General features: G+C 57.6%; 1 protein-coding gene across 1 annotated transcript; it reads left to right on the top strand.

Moving 5' to 3' along the window:
* Window positions 1-11,277: 11,277 nt before the first annotated feature.
* Window positions 11,278-17,165, top strand: LIF (LIF interleukin 6 family cytokine). The gene is made up of 3 exons (XM_023190735.3): window positions 11,278-11,466; window positions 12,691-12,869; window positions 13,545-17,165. The coding sequence occupies exons 2-3, from the start codon at window positions 12,804-12,806 to the stop codon at window positions 13,953-13,955; spliced, it is 477 nt and encodes a 158-aa protein (XP_023046503.1). The 5' UTR covers window positions 11,278-11,466; window positions 12,691-12,803; the 3' UTR covers window positions 13,956-17,165.
* The last annotated feature ends 5,413 nt before the right edge of the window (window positions 17,166-22,578 follow it).

The following is a 22,578-nucleotide window of genomic DNA, read 5'->3' as shown; positions in this document are numbered from 1 at the left end:
TCCCAGCCGTGCTTCTCCCCTCGGCCACTCCAAGACCCTGCCCCCACCTGTGTCAGGCACAGACTGGGTGGGAACCCGGGGCCCTCTGCACCTGCTGCCCCCTGCCATTCAGCTGGGGGCGGGTGTGGAAGTGGGGGTAGTGTCAGGGCCACCCAGCTCCGGACGGGAAGTCAAGTTGGGGGCGGGGTGAGGAGCCAACTCCAGAGAAGATCAAGCAGGAGAGGGAAGCAGAGGGGGCCTGGCCCGGAAGACGATGGTGTCCCACTGAAGACCTGGCAAACCTTCCAGATCCAGAGCGGAGTGCGCAGGCACAGACCACGGTAGGCTTCTCCCCGGGGCAGGGCCGGGGGTAGAGGCCAGCCTCAAATTTATCCTCCACCAAAGCAAACATCGCTCACTCCCTTGTGGGTCGGGGGCAGCTGGTGGCTCACACACGCTCCAGGCCTCAGTTTCCCCTTCTATGCAATGGGCATGGTGAGATACGCCCCGAACACCTCTCTGAGGATGTCGAGGCTAAGCAGGAGAGAACAGATGCGAAAGTGTCACGTGGACATGTGAGGGTTTAAAGAGCATCAAAGGGTTACAGGGCAGAGGAGAGAGCTCTGGACATGGTGGCTAGAAGGAGGCCTGGATTTGAATCCTGGCTGTTTGGGACCCTGGAGGGGTCAGTCATCTGGGGGTTTTGAGTCCTGGATTCCCAAGGGACCCTCAAGTTCTCTTTTCCCCAGAGCAGTGCAGGGGGCCGAGCCCATGAAGACCTCGGTTTCCTTCTGATGGAGAGGTGGTTCCTGTATAGCAGGCTCCGGCATGTGTGGTCGGTCAGTCAAGTTCAAGGCCCCTGTGCCTTTGGCCTTGGGCCAGTGCAGGACTTGGCTGCTCTGTGCCTCACTCACTGTGTAAAATGGATCTAATTATGGGATCACGGTGGCGAGAAAGGAAAAATATAGGTAAAATCCTTGCACGGAGCCTGACACGAGAGGGGAAGGGGCTTGACCCCAATCTTGCCATCAGCAGTTCCCGAGGCCTGGGGAGAGGCTTCCGAGGGGATAGGGAGACTATCTCCTGGGTGGGCCAGTCCTGGGTCTGGATGCTGGGGTTCCCTGGCACGCTGGGGCCGGGTGGGGGCCTGGGCTCTGCCCCAGGAGTCCCCGGTTTATTTTACATCTGTGGATCTTAATTGTCTCCTCTCTAAAACGGCGACTGTAATTCCCATTTGGAAGAACTGTCCTGAGGACCTGTAAATGGGAGCTGGGGAGAGGGGACGTCCTGGAAGTCTGAGGGGAGTGGGAAGGGGCAGCAGGGCCAGGAGAGAAAATCTCTCCTCCTCCTCCTCCTCCTCTTCCTCCTCCCAGAGCCTCCGCCACGTGGTCCTGGCACCCCCTTGTGGCCGGTCCTCAGAGCTTCCCCAGGAGGTGCTGGACATGGCATAGGCTCCTCCAAGACCCCCTCAGCGGTGCCCCCCTCTCCAGCCTTGGCCTGTATCTGCCCACCCTCCATTCTGAGCCTCAGGCATCCCCGCCCACCTCCTCAAATCCCCAAATGCCACCCCACCTGGCTCTGGGGGAGGCCCCGGCTGCAGGCTGGCCTGGGGCGGGCGGGGCCGTGGCCGTGGGGCCTGCTGCCCGCTGGGCAGTGGGGGGCGCTGCAGCCCGTGGTTTGGAGCCGGGTAGGTGGTCGGGTGTCAAATGCTGGTCTGGGAGCCCTGGACCTGGACTTCCCCCAGCCCTGGGCCCAACTTTCTTGGGGACCTGGGTCTCTCTCTATATCCCCCACCACTGCTCCCCACAAGCCACTCTTTAAAGAACCTTTTCTTTCTTTCTTTTTGTTCCCCCGTGTTTTTTTGTCTTTTGTTTTTTTGAGACGGAGTTTCACTCTTGTTGCCCAGGCTGGAGTGCAATGGTGTGATCTTGGCTCACTGCAACCTCTGCCTCCTGGTTTCAAGCGATTCTCGTGCCTCAGCCTCCCGAGTAGCTGGGATTACAGGCATGCGCCACCACACCTGGCTAATTTTGTATTTTTAGTAGAGACGGGGTTTCTCCATGTTGGTCAGGCTCGTCTTGAACTCCGGACCTCAGGTGATCTGCCCACCTCGGCTTCCCAAAGTGTTGGGATTACAGGCATGAGCCACCACGCCCAGCCCCAGAGAAGCTTTTCTAGACACTTTGGGACTCGTGGACTTATCTAGAAAGGGAAACTGAGACTCTGAGAAGCTTCCTTCTGGAGATCTCACAAGCAAATCAGGACTGAAACCCAGGGCTCCCAGCTCCCTGGGAGGTCACCAGTCCACATACTATTGGGAATGTGCCACTAATTTGCTGTGTGGCCTTGGAGAAGCGACTTCCCCTCTCTGGCCCCCATAGCTAAGATAATAACAACACAGCCTGGTGCGGTGGCTCATGCCTGTAATCCCAGCACTTTGGGAGGCTGAAGCAGGAGGCTTGCTTGAGCAGGTGTGATTGAGGCTGCAGTGAGCTATGGTGGCACTACTGCACTCCAGCCTGGGCAACAGAATGAGTCCCTGTCTCAAATAATAGCAATATCAATAACCAAGGCATGTCTTCCGTGCTGGCCAGCCTTTGTGGAGGACATCGCTGACCTCACAGGTTGACAACACTGTTCCCCCATTTGGTAGACATTGGAACTGAGGCCTGAGCGATGAGGCCACCTGCCCAAGATTGCACAGTTTGTAAGTGGCCGAGGTGGGCCTGGACCTGGGGTGTGGCTGATTCCAGAGCCCACTTAGCCTCCTCCCCTCCACGGCGCAGCCTTATCTCTTCTCCGAGCTTTTCCTTTACCAAGGGGGGACGCTGAAGCCAGTAGGGGCCAAGACAGGCCCTAAGTCCTCCACCCCCACCTGGCACGTGGGCCCTCTGAGGGTGGGGAGGCACAGGCCACTGTCCTCCCTCTGCAAGGGTCCCCTGCTGCCAGCCCTCTGGCTAGGGTGGACTTAGGAGAGACCTTGACAGCCGAGAGGTTCACAGAGAATCTGGCTCTCTGGACAGCCCACCGTGAGTGACACCAGACCCAGGCGTTGGTCCCATCCAGAAAGGGAGGAGATGGAAACAGGGTCCAGGGGTGGGGTGGGGGCGGAGGCTCGGCTGGGCAGAAGATCAGAGCAGGATTGTGTCATGCAGTCCGGTGGCTTATCAGCCACCGGGCGGCCTGGTCCAGGCAGAAGGAGGGGCTCTCCGGGGAGTGACTCTGCGGGGACCCCCTGGACCTGGCTGCTCAGACCACACCTGGGCCTCCAGGGTCCTGTTTTAGGGAGGCTGGGGGTAGGGGGCTGGGGTGGAGACCTGGCTCCGTTACACACTGTGTGACCCGGCACAAATCATTCCACTCTGTGAGCCTCAGTTTCCAAGTCTGTCAAATGAGGATTAAAATGCCTCCCTCAGAGAATGGGGGTCAGGACTTGAGCCCAGGGGCTTCTGGTGAGCACTTGGTAATGCTTGGTTTTGTGGGGAGGGGGTGGGAGAGAGGCTTATGAAAGCCTTGGGGGCCTGAACCCCAGGAAGGGCACTACTCCGGGCTGGGAGGGTCCTGGAGGTCTAGGGGGACCCAAAGGTGCAGGAGGTGGGGGACAGGTATCATGCCGCAGTTGCAAAACACAGAGGGAGGCCTGGCCCCTCCAATCCCAGGTCCCACCAGCGGCTCCCCAACCTGGCCCCATCCCTCCCCTCACCCCAGGAAGCTCACTCTTCCTTCTCTTCCCAGGGAAGAGGATAGTCCGACCTCAGCCAGGTCTCGCCCCTCCATCCTCCCCACCCAGTGGGATGGGACCACTTTATTCTTTCCATGTCATCACCGTCGCCAGACCGGAGGCTCCCATCACCCTCCCACCCACCATCCTCAGAACAATCCCTCAGGCTCCCCTGGGCGCTGGGACAGGTCAGGGTAGCCCCAGTGTCTTGGTGGGGGGAGGGGAAGGAGAGAAGGCCAGGGCCACACCTCTGCACGGCCAGTTTCAGGCTGAATAGGTCCTTGGGCTGCTTCCTGTTCTGTTTATGGCCTCCGAGTCCAGGAAATCATTGAGTGACACGTCCCTCCTTTACCCCCCAGCCCTGCAATTATTTAATAGGGGCCGCTGTGGTCTCTCTTTTGGAAAATCCAGTGGGAGAAGAAAGCTGTCAGCTCGCCTCTGACATCAGCTTTGTCCCTGTGCCAAGAGTCAGGGTGGCCAGGGTGGTGTGGGGAGGAGGGGCTGGGGCGGGGTAGGGAGGAAGCCAGCTGCTGGTGGCCCCTGTGACGTGAGGCTGCCACATGGTTCCCAGGGGCGGGGGTTGGAGGGCGAGGAGCAGGGATTGTTGGAGACACACGCCGGGGCACACGCAGACCTGGAGGCTCAGAAATGCACGTGTGCACGCCCAGGGTTAGACCGCCCTGCTCACCTAGCCCTCGTGCCCAGGGATCCACAGTCCCACACAAACTCAGGCAGACACGAGGCCAGACACACAGTCGCACTGGCTTCATGCCCATGGGCACGTGCGCGCGCACACACACACACACACTCACACAACCACACAGAGAACTCACAAGAGCAGCCAGAGATGTACACCATCTGCTCTCTCTCAGCCACACAAAGCAAAAGGTACAAGCAGATCCACACACTTGCACACACTTGCACACACCACACACGCACACACGGTACCAGACACAGGCATGCTCACAGAGGCACTCACTACACACGCATGCTCAGGCAAATGCCCACTCAGACTCAGACAGACAGGCAAGCACACTCAGCCACGTCCCAGGGCCACAGGGAGCCCAAGTGTGCGCCCTCTACTGCAGGCTGGGGCTCCTGGCCTCGGGCCGCCCTGGGAAGGTGGCTGTGTCCACTTCCTCTTCCCGCACCCTGCGGTGAGGATGAAAGGCTCCCTGGTGGAGTAGGAAACAAAGGCCTGTGACCGTCCTGGGCTCCACCCAGGTGGGATGGGGCACGGCAGAGAGCCCAGGGGTCTGAGGCTGCGGAAGGGAGTGGACAGTGAGCGGCTGGGCTCTGGGAGGCCTTTGTCACGGCACAGGGTGCTGCCAGGTCCCCCACGTTGAGCACCTGCTCAGCCCCGCCCCATCCTACCCTGCGGCACCTCTGGCCCATTCCAGAGCTGGAAGGGAAGTCAGGAGCCCCATGAGACACTGCTGAGTGACCTTGGGCAAGTCACTCCTCAGCCCCTCTGGGCCTGGCTTTCAACATCGATACCAGCGGCTTGCAAATGTTTTTGACTGCCACCCACAGTAAGAAATACATTGCACCTTGCAACCAGATGAGGATGCAGATACAGACACACACAGGCAACCGGAAAAAAAGTTTCACGGAGCAATCCTCGCCCTGGCTCTGGGCGATGCCAAGTGATTTCGCTGTTCCATTTCCTTTTTGAAAGTGCTGGTGGCAACCCTCTAATTGAATCCATGGCCCTCGCAGAGGCAGAGGCCCGCAGTGTGAAAACACTGCTCTCCCTACATCTGCCTGCAATGGTCTCAGGCTAGTTCGAGATTCCGGGAGAGCCTGGGGGAGGTAAAAGTGCTTGCAGAGTCTCAAAGGCCATGCTCACGAAATGCTGATGGCTGAGGTAGACAGCAAACCATTCTACAGAGCCCTGTGGGGGACCGGCCCCACGCAACGCCACAGCCAGGCCTCTGGTTGGCCCTGCCAATGATCAGGGGCTGCTGCTTCCCTTGCAATTTCTATCAGAAATGAAGAAAAAAAATGCAGTCACTCTGATTCATCTCCAGGGGGTTGATTCCTGACACAATCGGTCGGGAAATGTCAGGGTGATGATGGGAGCAGTTGGCAGAAGGCCAGGGTGGCTTCTGGCTTCTCCTTGGCCTTGAGGGGATACTGCTGGTCGCTGCCAGAGACTGGATCCGGTAAGGGTGAGAAGGGGCAGGCGATAGGCCCAGCATCTGGACCTCAAGAGCCCCCAGAAGACAGCTGGGCTCTCCAGGGCCCAGCGATGGGGGGAGTACTGCTTATTTCCCCCGCAAGGCTCTGAGATGCTGCCCACTCTCCTAAAACCCACACCAGACTCCATTAACTGAGAGGACCCAGGCGCCACCTCCTGCCCTGACTCTCAGACCCCACTGCGCTGACCACGGGACCCAGCCCTAACCCAAGCCCCTGACTCGGTCTGGGGTTTGAACTTCTTCTTCGGCCATAGCCAGATCCTATTAGAATGGCTGCCACGCATCAGGCGTTTGTCCACATTTCCCAGGAAACATCCCAGTGGTGGCCCCATGAAGCTGTTACAACAGCATCCTCATTTGCAGAGGGGAAACTGAGGCTGTGAGAGAGGAAGGGCATTGCCCCGGGCCACATAGCTGGTGGTTGGGGCAGGAGGGATTTGAACCCACACCACTGGGCTGAGAACAGTAGAGGCACGGTCCGCTGGTGGCATTACACTGTCACTCCTCAAGCATCGAAGAGTGTGGTGCTCTTGCCTTTTTGGCCAGGATGCCCAATTGGCTGGGCTGTGCCAGGCATTCCTGAGTTTCCCCATCTCCTCTGGCCACCCCTCACCAGCCCTGGGCCTGGGACCCACCCTCAGGACCCCCACTTCCTTCCTAGGCCCACCTGAGGACTCTGCTCATTTTCCAGGTACCAGGGCCAGAGGGGCTGGGGAAGGAAGGAGGGAGGACAGACTGGGCAGCCAGGGGTGCCCGGAGCGCTGTTTCTGGGTCACCGGTCTTGGGGAATTCCCCAGTGCCCGGAGAGCTGCTTACCTGGTGAGTAACCGCTGCTGGCTGCCCACACATAATGCCTGACTGTGAGGGGACCTCCCGTCCCACCCCTGCCCATGCCACTGCCATGCTGCCCTCTCTGCTGAGAGCCCCGGGGTCCAGGAAAGAGACAGACAGGCAGGGGGCTGACCCCACCCCCGCCCCCCCCCCCCCCCCCGGACTTTGCAGGGGGGGGCTGGTGATTCAAGCCCCTCAGAGCTGAGTTTGTCTCCTTCCTTCTCAGTTGGGGCCTGGGGGTGAATCAGCTTCTGGGGGCGGTAAGGCCAGGTCAGCTGCTGTCCTCAGATCAGGCTTGGGGTGGGGGTGGTGAAGGGCCAGGAAGGGGGCTCTGAGGGAGTGAGCACACTGCCCCGCCAGCCCCCTTCCACAACCGGTCTGATCTTTCTGGGGCACCCTTGAAGCTGGAGGCTACGTGGGTATCTTGCCTCGATTTACCATCAGCAGAGGCTTGAGAGGTCTTGCTCCTGCCCAGCCTTCCCCACTCAGCACCCTGGCATGGACCCAAGTGTCCCCATCTGTCAAATGGGGACAAGAACCCTTGCTTCACAGGGAGGTCAGCACAGTGGGTGGTGATATGCAGAGAGGCAGCTTGCTGGGTGCCCAGAACCATGCTGAGCCCTGAGCCCTCAGAGCAAACCCACAATGGCGGTACCATTATTCCCATTTTATAGCTGAAGAAACTGAGGCCAGGAGGTGGTAGTCCCTTCCCCAAAGTCCCTTAGCTCATAACTGGCAGAGCCAAACCTCCAACCTGGTTCTGAATGAGGCCAGAGTCCATTCTTCAAACCCTCAGACCTCTTTGTCTCCTTTCCGTAAGAGACTTGGCACTGACGGTTTTTGGAAACTGTAAAATGCTTTCTCAAAAAATACTTTACCTCTATTCATGTCAAGGTATAACCCTGAGCCAGGTGCTGTCAAGAGTACAAGTGAGTCTCAGACCCCACTGAGCTCTCAAAGGTTGAGGAATAAGACTCGCCCCCACTTGAAACAAGAGTGGGTAGGACAAGGCCGATGTGAGCTGGTCGGGGCTGTGGGAGGCAGGGAAGGCTTCCTGGAGGAAGGTGGCCCGAGCACACCTGCCATGCCCTTCACTCTCTGGGAGCAAGAGGTGCTGCAGGGATTGCTGTGGCCTGCAAGACAGAAGCTGGGGTTCCAGACCTGGCTCTGTTGTTAACTCTTTGTGTGAGCCACACATAGTATCTTCACCTCTCTGAGCCTCAGTTTCCCCATCTGAACAATAAGCAGCTGTGATATTCCAGGAGAGACTTGTGGATGGCAGGTAAAAATCAGCAGAAAACAAGCAGCTGGGTAGCTGAACGTGCTAGAGGGTGCACTCACTTCCTGGAGAGCCGTGATGAGTTGGATGGCACAGCCACCTGGAGACAGCACTCCCGGGTTCTGGCCTGGTAACTCCTGCTCAATATCAGGGGGTCCCATGTGGCTGGGACTGTCCTGCTCACCCTGAGACCGGTCAAATCCCCAGCAGGCCCCATCTGCAGGAGCAGGACAGGCTGTGGATGAAGTCACAGCTGGAAGGGGCCAGGCTGGGGCTGCCACTCCAGGGTGGGGCCTGGGGTCGTGACCCTGGGAGACGGCAGCCAAGAAGGGAGGGTGCCTTCCATGAGGGAGCCGGCCGGGGGCGGGGAACACACACACAGCATAGAGAGGGAGGGAAGAAAACAAACTCCCAGAGACCAAAGTGGGCCTGGAGCGTAGCCTGGGCGGCTGATTCCTGGGGGCCGCAGCCACGTTGCAGGCGGCACACGGACTTGCGGCTCCGAGACCCTGCCCGGCCTTCCCTCCAGAGGCCCAGAGCAGGTGGTGCCTGAACATGGACAGGAGGGGGAGGCTGGGCCTGGGGCACCGAGGGGCCCAGAGCACTTGGGGAGCACAAACCAAGTCAGGTACCGTGAGAGGAGGGGAAACTGAGGCACTGGAGGGGCCTCAGTCAGGGCTGGGGTTAAGTGGCCCTAGTGTCAGTGTCTTCTAGACCCTGTCCTCACTTCCTGTTTCCTGTGGGGTGGGGCTGAGATTAAACAGCGATCAGGGGTGGATTATAGGGCTGATGTGGGATCTGGCTTGCCAGAAGGCATGCAAGACTCGGGGGTCCACTTGGAAGGATGCAGGGGAGACACTGGGCAGCATGGTGGTGGATGTAGGGGTGGCTGCAGGAGCACTCTTGAGCCTAATGAGAGACTCAGGCCGGGCGATGGGGGTTTGATAGGTGGAGGCCACAGTGAGCCCCTGGTCACGTGGATTTGGGGTCCAGGTCAGGAAAGCCAGGCTGAGTTAGGTGACAGGGGTCTAGGTGATGTGGGATGGGGCTGGGGGCTGGTCCAGAGTTCACGTGCTCTGAGTGGTCAGGTCCTTGTGCAAGAGATGCTGGGGGAGGGGTAAGAAGTAGGGTTGAGTTGGGGTGTCCTGGGACGTGGGATTGCCTGAGCCAGGCCAGGGCAGGTGGGTCTCCTAGTAGTGTACGTTGACCCCAGAGCAAGTGTATAGGAGCAGTAAGTGCCAAGTGGGGCCCTCCATGGTCCCTTAAAGAAGAGACAAGGTGTGGGGTGGGAGGCAGGAAGGAGGAAGGAGAGCCAGTTCGGGACGTGCCAGCTGGGATAGGCAGTTTTATCACCTCACATCTGAGGCCCTGCTGGGAGAGAATGGGGGGGCAAGAGCCTAGATAAAGCAGGGTGTGTGTGTGGTGGGGAATGGCAGCAGGCACCAGGGCTCGTCCTGGCATGATGAAGGAGGAACGCGTGGCTGGGCAGGTCCGGGATGTGGCAAGAGGCAGGAGCTGGGGGCATGGAGGATGGGCGAGGGGGTGGTGGGGACCCGGGCAAGGCTGCAGGAGCTCCCTGGCCTTGGAAAACCAACTCGCACACCTTGATCTCAGGTCAGGGTTGGGCGGAAGGGCTGGGAAGGGGCCCCAGGGGACTAAATCCTCTCCTGGTACTGGGGGGTCCCCTGGCAGCTTTAGAGATGGCATGGCCCCAGATTATGGCATGCCGTCTGGCCAGCGCTCCCGCATCTCGTAGGGTGTATTTATTTTCACTTTTCTGTTGCCTTTCTTGGAGGTGTCCCTGTGCTCATTTTGCCCTGCTCCCCACTACTCCTTCCTGCCCTTCCTCATTCACAAATCGCCTGGCTTCAGAAGAGCCTCTAGAAGCACTTTTTGGGGACCTCCATCATTCTCTGAGGCTGAGCTCCAAGGGGCTTCCAAGGCAGGTCTGGAAGGGACCAGCCACTTCTGTTTCCCCAGCCATCAATCAGCACCCTGAGGAGGAAACTGGGGTATGATTTCGCCAAGCCTCTCTCGGTCCCACTTCAGAATAGAAATGCTGGACCACCTTCCCAGAAGCACCTTCCCAGAGTGTCCGGACAGAACTGAGTCACAGCCACCCCTACCCCCATGTCTTCCTAGCTCCTTCCCCAGCCTCACAGGTACAGTGGTCAGCAGGGCCAGTGCACTGGTGGTGTCTGGAGGCCTGACCCTCTGGGGCCCTGGGCAACGCGTTCCCCTCGGAGCCCCTTGGAGCCCAGTGGCAATGGGCAGATTGGCGGAGGCTACCTCTGGGGTGGCTTCCAGCGCCCATGTTCAGTTCCACTTTATGACCGTCTAAAGTCCACGCCAGCCCCGGCCCCTCCTCCTGGAGCCTCCTTCTCAGCCAAGCCCCAGCCCTCCTCCTCCCACTGCCCCCCTAAAGCCCCCCAACCAGGGGGCACAGAGGCCAGTCTCCATCTGCTAGTCCAGACTCGCTACCTCCCCAAACCCAGGTGAGTCAGGACCGTCTGGGGCGCCCACTGCTGGGACCCCTGCTGACTCGGCCAGGGGCCCCCTCCTGGCGATGCCCATCTTCAGACAACTCCTGGGACAAACCAGGCAGGAAAACCGCAGGGCGTTTTGTCGAAGGCTTCATTATAATTTTATCAATCAAATTCTTAGAAGAGGGAAAAAGTCTGTTCTCCCCACCCTCCCCCCCCCCCTTGCCCCCCCCCCTTCACTCTCACTTTCTTCCATTCATAATTTCCTATGATGCACCTCAAACAACTTCCTGGACTGGGGATCCCGGCTAAATATAGCTGTTTCTGTCTTACAACACAGGCTCCGGTATATAAATCAGGCAAATTCCCCATTTGAGCATGAACCTCTGAAAACTGCCGGCATCTGAGGTTTCCTCCAAGGCCCTCTGAAGTGCAGCCCATAATGAAGGTCTTGGCGGCAGGTAAATACACCCGCCCCGCGCCGGCTTCGCGTCCCCGCTGCGGGGCGCGGCGGCAACTTGGGGCACTTGGTAGCGCGAACCGGACGCCCACCCGCCGCAGACACACGGACGCTTGGGGCGCCCGCGCAGCCACCGGAGGCGCGGGGTGGCGGCCCGGAGCGAGCGCGGGCACATGGTCCCAAGCACCGTACGCCCCGCGGCAGGTTGGCGGCGAGGGAGGGGGCGCCGAGCCTTCCTCTTCCTCCTCTTCCTCCCCCTCGCCTCCTCCTCCTCCTCCTCCTCGCTCCCAACACTCTCGCTGGCTGCTCTTCCCTCTGCGCTTTTTCGCAGATTCACTCTCCCTCTCTCTTTTTCTTTTCTTTCTTTCTTTCCGCTTTCTCCTTTCCAACCGCGGTCCCGGGCTGCTCCCAGGGAGGGGCGCGGGCGGCGAGCAGCTTGCAAACTCCGGCCTGGGACGGGAGCAGGTGCCGCCTCCATCTGCTGGTGTCTGGAAGCGTGTGGTCTGCGCTAGGTGAGATATAGGGGTGTGGCCCCCCTCCCGCAGCCACCCCGGGGCCTCAGCACTGCCTGGGGATGCTGGGACGAACAGGGGACCCAGGAGAAGTGAACTTGAGGCTGCCCTCGTCCCCGCTGTCCCAGCATGGGGGATCCGGGGGAGGTCTCCAGCCTCACTCACCCGCTGACCCCGGCCCCCACCACCTTCAGATGCCCTTCTGCGGAGCCCTGGAAAGGCGTCTAAGGGGGCTTGGGGGAGTGGGGAGAACAGGCCCCCCTGGGGGAGGGGCAAGCCAGGACATGTCGGGACAGCTCCCAGCTTTCCTGTCACCTTTCACTTTCCTTCCTCCCCGCCCACCCGACTGCCTGTGACCTTTTGCCTTTTCTCTCTCCTGGTGCACCATTTCCTTTCCCTCCCTGAGCCGGTGTGTGTGTTGGGGGGAGGGGAACCCCTGCGACAAGGGACAGCAGATGAATCGGGAGAAGGCATGGAGTCAGGGGCTGTCCAGAGCTGGGGGAACAGGGAGTTTTGAATGATGATTTGGGGATGGAGAGTGGGGACAGCCAGGCAGAAATGGGGTGAACTTGAGCGAGATGGGGGACACTAGGGAAGGAAGAGATAGAGGATGATGGGGATGGGGGCAGAATCGGGGGCAATTGGCCAGGGAGCCAGAATCAAGTGGCAGGTTTGGGAGGGAGACGAGGATCAGCCGAGGACTCCTCCCCACTCCCCCATGCCCCGTGGTCCCCATGGGTGCCTGACTTGGGAGATTTGGGCTGCAATGGACCAGTGAGTGGGAAGCGCTGCTGAGGAACCTGGGCCACCCTGGGAGGTGGGAAGCAGGGATCTCCTTGCTGGCGCCTGCTGGGCCTGTGGCCTGGTGCCTTCCAGCCAGAGGGCCGGGGGCCTTAGGGCCTTTGCCTTCCTGAGGGAAAGGGTGGGATGGCTGGGAGTCCCTCCTGGACCCTGCACCCTTCTGGTGGAAATGGCTTGCGTCTTGCCCTCGTCTTTCTGTCATCCCAGAAGAGAGCAGGGAGAGCTAAGGTAGAGAGAGGGCAGCAGAGAAACACATGGAGTGACAGAGTGAAGACTAGGCCCCAGGAAGACAGCTGCAGGTGGTGAGGAGGAACCAGGAGTCCTCTCCCATGCGACCCTTGCCGGACCCCCATCCGGTGTGCCATGACCCCAGGCCACCCTTCCCTGCCTTTCTACTCATGGCTTGTTCCTGCCTGTCCCCAGGAGTTGTGCCCCTGCTGCTGGTTCTGCACTGGAAACATGGGGCAGGGAGCCCCCTCCCCATCACCCCTGTCAACGCCACCTGTGCCATACGCCACCCATGTCACAACAACCTCATGAACCAGATCAGGAGCCAACTGGCACAGCTCAATGGCAGTGCCAATGCCCTCTTTATTCTCTATGTAAGTTACCCCTGAGATACTGACAGAAGATGGCAGGGAGGGGGCTTGTAAATATCATTAGGGGGTGTCCTGATCTGGGTTGAGGGCACCTTTTGGGGCTGGAAGGAGAGAATGGCTTGATTAAACCACCCGCAGACTCCTGCCACTTCCTGCCCACGCTTCCCAGGGAAGCTTCCTCAGGGTGCCCAGTGAGCAAGGGGAGAGCTGGGTGCAAAGGTGGGGGCCTGGCACTTCTTGTCTTGTGATTGTCCTGCTGCAGGGAGGGAGGGATGGAGGGGAAATGCGCGTGAGGCACCAGGGAGATGCGGTTGAGAGGCAGTGGGCTGTGGGTGCTGGGCGTGGAGGGGCGCCCTGGAGCATCGTGAGTGCAGGGATGGAAGTACTTGTGTGTGGTGCCCCAGCTGGGGCTAGACACCGCGTTTTCCCTTCTGTCCCCTTAGGGTGGTGATGATGATGATGATGACTTGGCTTGGCTTAGGCTTTGATCTTTAGCAAGGACACTCACACTACAATTACTTTTGGCTCTCATGACAATTCTAGATGCTTACAGGGCAAGGAGTTGGGTCCTCATGCGCTAGATGGGGAAACTGAGACTCAAGAGCTTGCCCAAAGGGTTGGCGGCAGGGCTGGGACACAGACCCCTGACTCCCACGTCACCTGCCCTCTGCCCCTTAGTACACAGCCCAGGGGGAGCCGTTCCCCAACAACCTGGACAAGCTGTGTGGCCCCAACGTGACGGACTTCCCACCCTTCCACGCCAACGGCACGGAGAAGGCCAAGCTGGTGGAGCTGTACCGCGTAGTCGTGTACCTCGGCACCTCCCTGGGCAACATCACCCGGGACCAGAAGATCCTCAACCCCAGTGCCCTCAGCCTCCATAGCAAGCTCAACGCCACTGCTGACATCCTGCGAGGCCTCCTTAGCAACGTGCTGTGCCGCCTGTGCAGCAAGTACCACGTGGGCCATGTGGACGTGACCTATGGCCCTGACACCTCGGGTAAGGACGTCTTCCAGAAGAAGAAGCTGGGCTGTCAGCTCCTGGGGAAGTATAAGGAGACCATCGCCGTGTTGGCCCAGGCCTTCTAGCAAGAGGTCTTGAAGCGTGCTGTGAACCGAAGGATCTCAGGAGTGAGGTCCAGATGTGGGGGCCTGTCCTAGAGTGGCTGGGGCCCAGGGCATGGCTAAACCCAAATGGGGGCTGCTGGCAGACCCCGAGGGTGCCTGGCCAGTCCACTGCACTCTGGGCTGGGCTGTGATGAAGCTGAGCAGAGTGGAAACTTCCATAGGGAGGGAGCTAGAAGAAGGTGCCCCTTCCTCTGGGAGATTGTGGACTGGGGAGCGTGGGCTGGACTTCTGCCTCCACTTGTCCCTTTGGCTTCTTGCTCACTTTGTGCAGTGGGCAAACTACACAGTCATCTACAACAGCCCTGACCACAGCGAGACAGCAGGGCCCCGGGGAGTGGACCAGCCCCTGGCCAATGATCACCATCTGTGCCTTTGCTGCCCCTTAGGTTGGGACTTAGGTGGGCCAGAGGGGCTAGGGTCCCAAAGGACTCCTTGTCCCCTAGAAGTTTGATGAGTGGAAGATAGAGAGGGGCCTCTGGGATGGGAGGCTGTCTTCTTTTGGGGATGATCAGAGAACTTGGGCATAGGAACAGTCAGGCAGAAGTTTCCAGAAGGAGGTCACTTGGCATTCAGGCTCTTGGGGAGGCAAAGAAGCCACCTTCAGGTCTGGGAAGGAAGACGCTGGGAGGAGGAGAGGCCCCGAAAGCTTTGGTGGGTTCTTCCTTCTCTTCCTCGTGATCTTCCTTACAGCCTGGGTTGGCCAGGGTCTGATGGCTGAACCTACAGCAGGGGTTTGTGGAGGTGGGTAGGGCAGGGGCAGGTTGCTAAGTCAGGTGCAGAGGTTCTGAAGGACCCAGGGTCTTCCTCTGGGTAAGAGTCTGTAAGGAGGGGCTAGGGTAGCTCAGAGTAGCAGCTCACATCTGAGGCCCTGGGAGGCCTTGTGTGAGGTCACACAGAGGTACTTGAGGGGGACCGGAGGCCTTCTCTGGTCCCCAGGGCAAAGGGACAGCAGAACTTGAGGTCAGGGTCTCAGGGAACCCTGAGCTTCAAGCGTGCGTCTGACCCGGAATGATTTCTATTTATTATGATATCCTATTTATATTAACTTATTGGTGCTTTCAGTGGCAAAGTTAATTCCCCTTTCCCTGGTCCCTACTCAGCAAAATATGATGATGGCTCCCGACACAAGCGCCAGGGCCAGGGCTTAGCAGGGCCTGGTCTGGAAGTCGACAATGTTACAAGTGGAATAAGCCTTATGGGTGAAGCTCAGAGAAGGGTCGTATCTGAGAGAATGGGGAGGCCTGAGTGGGAGTGCGGGGCCTGGCTCCACCCCCATCCCCTACTGTGACTTGCTTTGGGGTGTCAGGGTCCAGGCTGCAGGGGCTGGGCCAGTTTGTGGAGAGGCCGGGTGCCTTTCTGTCTTGGTTCCAGGGGGCTGGTTCACACTGTTCTCAGGCGCCCCAGCATTGTGTTGCGAGGGGCACTGCTCCTGGTTGAAATTGTGCCCCCTGGAGCTGTGGGCAAGACAGTCCTTGTGGCCTACCCTGTCCCTGTTTCTGTGTCCCCATGTTGCCTCTGAAATAGTGCCCTGGAACAATCCTGCCCCAGCACCCAGCGTGCTCCCACACAGCAGGGAAGCTCCTCCGGTGGCCCGGACACCCATAGAGGGTGGGGGGGCCTGGCTGGGCCAGACCCCAGGAAGGTGGGGGAGACGGGGGGGATCAGCTGCCCACTGCTCCCAAGAGGAGGAGAGGGAGGCTGCAGGCGCCTGGGACTCAGACCAGGAAGCTGTGGGCCCTCCTGCCCCACCCCCATCCCACTCCCACCCATGTCTGGGCTCCCAGGCCGGGAACCCGATCTCTTTCTTTGTGCTGGGGCCAGGCAAGTGGAGAAACGCCCTCCAGTCTGAGAGCAGGGGAGGGAGGGAGGCAGCCGAATCAGGGCAGCTGCTCAGAGCAGTGTTCTGGCTTCTTCTCAAACCCTGAGTGGGCTGCCGGCCTCCAAGTTCCTCTGACAAGATGATGGTACTAATTATGGTACTTTTCACTCACTTTGCACCTTTCCCTGTCGCTCTCTAAGCACTTTACCTGGATGGCGCATGGGCAGCGTGCAGGCAGGTCCTGAGGCCTGGGGTTGGGGTGGAGGGTGCGGCCGGGAGTTGTCCATCTGTCCATCCCAACGGCAAGATGAGGATGTGGCTGTTGAGATTTTGGCCACGCTCACCCTTGTCCAGGATGCAGGGGCCACCTTCCCCTTCCTGCTCCATCTGGCTTAGCTTGGGGTGGGCTGCACTCCCCCAAGATGGGCTTCAAGAAAGACAAACTTGCCTGGAAACCAGAGTTGCTGATTCCACCCGGTGCGCCCGGCTGACTCGCCCATCACCTCATCTCCCTGTGGACTTGGGTGTTCTGTGCCGGGACCACCTGGAGGCCCTGGCTCTGAGTCGCTCTCCTGCCCAGCCTGGACTCGGACCCATGGTACCCATCCTCAGTGCTTCCTCCAGATCCCATCCGGCAGCTCGGCGTCCACTCTGCACAGCATCACTGAATCATGGAGCCTTTGCGTGAAACAGCTCTGCCGGACCAGGAGCTGAGTTCCTCTTCCCTTTTTATCTGCTGGTGTGGATCACACCTGGGCCTGGCCAGAGGAAGAGAGAGGGACAGTCATTTTGTAGTTTACCAAGAGAGACGTCTCCAGCGCTGGGCCCTTATTTATTATTTAAACATTTTCTAAAAAAGCACTGCTAGTTTACCTGTCTCTCCTCCCCATCGTCCCCATTGTCCTCCTTGTCCTTGACTTGGGGCACTTCCACCCTGACCCAGCCAGTCCAGCTCTGCCTTGACGGCTCTCCAGAGTAGGCATAGTGTGTGGGGTTGGAGCTCTGGCACCCGGGGAGGTAGCGTTTCCCTGCAGATGGTACAGATGCTCCTGCCTTCGAATCATCTCTAGTTCCTCACCCCAATCCCGGCATCCAGCCTTCAGTCCCGCCCACGTGCTAGCTCCGTGGGCCCACCGTGCGGCCTTAGGGGTTTCCCTCCTTCCTTTCCACTGTAAAGCACTTGGCCTTGGGTGACAAATTCCTCTTTGATGAATGTACCCTGTGGGGATGTTTCATACTGACAGATTATTTTTATTTATTCAATGTCATATTTAAAATATTTATTTTTTATACCAAATGAATACTTTTTTTTTTAAGAAAAAAAGATAAATGAATAAAGAATCTACTCTTGGTTGGCTCTCCGGAGTGTACTGATGTGGGGAGATGGGCTGGAAGGGTTGGGACTGTCACTGTCCTGGGCACCAGCCAAGTGGGACTCAGCGAAGAGCAGAGGAGGGTGGGGGAGGGGCACCCGGCATGGGTGGGGGCAGTTAGGTGGTATTTTGGCCAAGGCAGAACGAGGTGGGTGGTGTCTAGATCATGGGGGGCCCCCAAGGAAAGAGACGGATTGTTCCGAGGTAAAGGGGGTGCCGGCCGCAGTAGGTTACTCCTGTAATCCCAGTACTTTGGGAGTCTGAGGCAGGTGGATCGTTTGAGCCCAGGATTTCGAGATCAGCCTGGCCAACATGGTGAAACCTGTCTACAAAATATACAAACATCAGCCAGATGCTGTGGTATGCGTCTGTGGTCCCAGCTACTCGGGGTGCTGAGGTGGGAGGATCCCTTGATCTCAGGAGGTTGAGGCTGCAATGAGCCATGATTGCACCACCGCACTGCAGCCTGGGTGACAGAGGAAGACCCTATCTCAAAAAAAAAAAAAAAAGAAGAAGAAGAAGAAGTAAAGGGGGGGCCGTGTGATATCTCAGCTCGTCCCCCCAACTCCTCACTTAATCTCATGGGATCCCCAGGAGTTGCTATCCCCACATACCAGAAGAGGAATTCGAGGCTCAGAGCCATGAAGCCACGTGCCCAGGGGCACCCGAAGTGTTTAGGGCCAGTTAGGGCCATTCCTTCACCTCCAGATCGCATGATCTTTCCCCTACATGAGACTTCGAGGACCCGGAAGATACCAGCTGCCAAGGTCTCTGTTGCCCAGGAATGACCCGTTGACCATTCAGAGGGACATAACAGGACAACTCAAATGGCCCCAGAGCAGGAGGAGACAGGTGGTCCTACTCAGAATCACACGGCACACGGGGGCCAGAACCAAGGAGGACTCTGCCTGCCCTGATTCTGTTCCTCTTCCCGCTGCCCATCTGGGAACTGAATCCCCTTCCACTGCAACCTTCTTCCCAGCCCTCTGCAATACCTTCCTGGGGGAATTCAAGGTCAGAACTGGGAAGCCACAGACACTGAGACTCTGGAGCGGCCCCAAATGTCTCCCTGCTCTTTGCTCTGGGGTGTGGGTCTGGGGCTCCCTGAGCCGAGATTTATTTCGGGGGTCTGGGCAATGTTTCTGAGAGTCACCTACTTGCTTGAATATTTATAAGTGTCAGCTCCTGTGCCGGGTTGCAATACCTTCTAAAAGCTCACAGGCTGGGAGGGACAATGAGGATGTATGTGATGGATGAGGCACATAGAGGGCAGTGAGGCCACACTGGGGAGAGCCTCGCTCTGGGAGGCAGCAGGGGGCTCGGGCTGTGGTCCCCTCTCCTCTCTGTGCCGTGAAGGGACTGCATTCAACAACATGGCCCAACCTTCACCTCACCTGGAAGTTGATTAGCAGTGCAGAATCTTGGCCTCACCCCCAGACCTGCAGAATCAGAATGTGCACATCAACAAGATCCCGGGAGACTCGTGTGCACGTTAAAGTCGGAGAAAGGCCACCCTGTGCTTTCATCTCTCATTCCTCAGGAGTCCCCCACGCCAAGTGCAAATGGCCAAGGGCCGGGAAGGCAGTAGCTTGGGAGGGAGAGGCCGGCAGGCCCACAGCTGTTTCTGAGTCTTCCCCTGAAGTCTCCCGCCCAGTCTCTGGGAGGCTGGCTCAAGCCCTGGGCCACACCCCACAATGTCCTCCCCCGCCGCCCAGGGGTGGAAACACCCCTCCCCTCTTCTCAGAGAGACAAGGTTGAAGCTTTTCAAAAGCAACCTTTACTAGGAAACTAGAGGAAAACAAAACCAATGGCAAAGCACAGAAAGGTGGAGAATGACAGCAATGTCTTGGGTGACTGGCTGGGGGGGCCAGGGCCTGGGGTTACTCCCTGCCTCTCTCCAGTCTGGGAGAGGGCCCTGCCCTGGCCAAATAGAACAAATGACTGTTAATTGGTTATTGGGTCACCCTCCAAAGAGAGGCAAAAACAATCACTTTGTGGGAAAAAGTGGGAGAAGGGAGGTGTTTGCTTTGCTGAGAAGGCCCTGCCCCTGAGGCCAGCCGGGATGCCGGGCCTGGTGCTCCCCGATGCAGTCCTGTGACCCTTTTAGTGAGCTCAGCTGTCTTATCTTGAAAATTGCAAGAATCATCAGTGACGAATGCCATCTCATCTACTTGGCAAGGTTGTCCGAAGGAATTACAAGTAGGGAAATAGAAATGCCTCGTGAATTCCGCTCCTTCAAGGGTGCAGATGGTCCAAGCGGAATGCGTCTCAGACACTTGGTGCCCTCTTTGCAGGGGAAGGGGCCGCTCTCTCCCAGTGAATGTGGGAAGGAGGATTCTGACAGCCCTGAGTTCAAGGTCGGGGCCAGGTGGATGGGGAGGGGCCGAGCCTGGCAGACAAATGTCCTACTAGTTGTCTGATCCCCTCATGGTAACTTGAGTCTCGGGCCCAGAGGATGCCTTGAGAGAGAGGCCCCTTGACCCCAGGCATGTGGTAGAGCCAGCGGGGCAGCCCTCTTGCCCAGCCGGCTCTCAGGAGTTCAACAGGACATGGCGCCACCCTTCCTCCAATCCCAAGAGAACAACTGCCAACAGCTACCCACAGGATACATAAGCCCATGGGCTCTACGAGGCCCTACATCTTACAGTTCACAAAACATCTTCTCACCCATCACGAGATCCTCCCAACTACTCAGTGAGGCTGTGGCTGGGTGACTCCCTCTATTTCACATAAGGAAACTGAAGCCCAGGGAGGCAGAGGGTACCCTGACATCACTCAGCTTGTGAGAGATGCTGTTGATGTTTCCTCATCTTTATGGTCAACACCATCCACTCACCTGGTCAAGACTGGCAAGGCCCTCTGTGCACCAGGCGTTAGATCTACAGGAGCTCAAGGGTTACTAGCAGAAGAAAGAGAGTCTCCCGGGTAACCTCCATTCGAAATTCAAAGACAATGCAGGATGGGAATTCATTAATTTTGCTAAACAATCACATTTTCAGTAATAAATATTAACATCATAGTGGAACCACGATGTATTTATTTCCCTATTTACAGTCCTCTTTATTCCAAACAGCATGTAAAGCAGCTTATAGCAGAAGGTACCTAATGAAATTGCTGATAAAATAGAGAATCAGGATGAGCGAGGATATAAACAGAGTGAGAAAACTAAGACCACAGAAAGAAAGAAAATAAATGTTCCAGGTCACAAGGGGCCACATAATTGGCATGGCTGAGCTTCAAAGTTGGCTCTGAGATTCCTGGCAGCCGAAAGAAAAATGGAAATGTGATCTTGTTATGTGATTCTCATAATCAAAAAAGAGGAGTCTCAGGGAAAGCAGAGCCTGTCCTGGGACTGGTTTCGAAAGGGAGTTTCTCCCTAGAGACTCATAGGGGGACAGGGATGATGTGATGCCCTCTTCTCTAGCCACAGCCTTCTGCACAGGCATGTGGATTTTTGGAGGGCTGTTTCTGCAGCCATCTTTGCCAAAGCTGGTGCCCGATATCCAATGAAGTTTGCTATGATTTGAATGTGTCCAGCAAATTTCATGTGTTGGAAACCTAATCCCCAAATCCATATGTTGATTGGTGGTGGATCCTTTGGGAGGTAATTGGGATTAGGTAAGATCATCAGTGGGGGGCCCTTATCATGGGGACTGGTGGTTAGAAGAAGAGGAAAAAAGACCTGACCTAATGTACACACCAGCTCTCACCATGTGACGTCTTCTGCCACGTCATGACACAGCAAAAAGTTCCTCACCAGATGCTGGTGCCATGTTTTTGCACTTCCCAGCCTCCAGAACCATGAGTGAAATAAACTTCTTTTCTTTAAATTACCCAGTCTGTGATATTCTGTTACAGCAACTGAAATGGACTAAGACACAGTCCAATGAAAGGGGTCCTACAAGGGCCAGGAGGATACAGGCACAAACTGGGGCTTTAGCCTAACTAAGGGTGGACTTTTGAAGGTGGAACAGGGACTGAGAGTGCCTCAGAAGCTTCTGCCTTGACTCCAGTAGTTTAAAACACTTTTTATTGATGAAGGACTTCCTCCCTCTGGGAAGAGTCTGCGAATGCCATGAGGCAGGGGCAGGAAGGAAGGCAACATGACTGGGGCAGGAAATTGGGGATCAGTTGCCTTAAGTCTGCTTCATTACAAGGCCACTTGGGTCCTCTGGGACCCAGGCAAAAGTCTTTTCCTGGTCATTGGCTTTGGCATCCAGGACATTTCTCAAGCTTCCTCCTGCCCTAGCAGAGGCCTCAGCTTGAATCCGTCCCTTTGACTTGGGGAAGCACCACCCTGCTTTGGAAGCCAAAAATTTCAATTATGAGGACGTGGTCAAGCCCTGCCCACTCCAGCCAAGAGTCAATGACTGGGGGAGAGGGGAGGGGATGTGAAGAGAGATTGTCTGGGGCTGGGGGGGTGGGTGAGATGCAGAGAGAGAGCCACAGCCGCAGACACAGACAAGCAATGGGATTGGGGGCCCAGCAGGGGTTAAACCGAGCAGAAAACCACCAGCGAGAGGAAAATATGTGCGAAGCATTTTTGTAATTCCTAGCGGATCGGTCCAGCTCCTGCCCAGACGGTCAATGAATCAAAGCCGGGATGGGCCCTACCTGTCAGCAGGCTCTTTCCTGGCCCACTCACTCAGGCCCCACCTCCCAGCGAGCCAGCTGGCACACTCCCATTTCCCTGAAGGACTGTTCTTTGCAGATAGATGAGAAGCGTGCCATAGGCAAGGCCCAGACACCGGCGGCCTGCGGGTCCAGAGCTCTCAGCCTCCTCCCCTCCCTGCTTTCCCTGCCCTATCTCAGACAGGAGCCTCACCTGCACCTCCCACTGTAGGGGGTTAAATGGTAGCCCCCCAGAAAAGATATAGCTGAGTCCTAATCCCCAGAATGTGACCTTATTTGGAGAAAGAATCTTTGCAGATGTAATTCAGTTAAGGATCTTGAAGTGAGATCATCCTGGATTTCTGGGTGAGCCCTAAATGCAAGACAAGTGTCATGAGAGACACAGAAAGGAGAGAAGAGGAGAAGGTCATGTGAAGACAGGCTGAGATCGGAGTGATCGGCAGCAAGTCAAGGAACGCTTAGGGCCACCAAAAGCTGGAAAAGACAGGGAAGGCTCCTCCCTCAGAGCCTTGGAGGGAGCATGGCCCTACTGACCCTTTGATTTCTGACTTCTGGCCTCCAGAACAGTGAGAGAATAAATGTCTATTGTTTCAAGCCACTCGGTTCGTGGTAATGTGTTAGGCAGCCTTGGGACACAAACACACCCATATCTTTCCAAGACCCATATGCTACCTGCACCAAATGTGTCCAAATCAGCCTCCATGTGGCTCGGGCTATTCCCTCCTCTGTGTCCTGGACTCGGCCTGCACTGCTGCAACAG

Source organism: Piliocolobus tephrosceles, chromosome 19, assembly GCF_002776525.5.
Source record: "Piliocolobus tephrosceles isolate RC106 chromosome 19, ASM277652v3, whole genome shotgun sequence".
Taxonomy (NCBI): domain Eukaryota; kingdom Metazoa; phylum Chordata; class Mammalia; order Primates; family Cercopithecidae; genus Piliocolobus; species Piliocolobus tephrosceles.
The sequence above is the reverse complement of the archived record's forward strand: the minus strand, read 5'-3'. Positions and strand labels throughout refer to the sequence as shown.

Bases quoted from the DNA above. Each gene is read 5' to 3' on its own strand.
- LIF (XM_023190735.3), top strand. From the start codon at position 12,804: ATGAACCAGATCAGGAGCCAACTGGCACAGCTCAATGGCAGTGCCAAT. The intron at 12,870-13,544 runs GTAAGTTACCCC...TCTGCCCCTTAG, and splicing joins ATGCCCTCTTTATTCTCTAT to TACACAGCCCAGGGGGAGCC.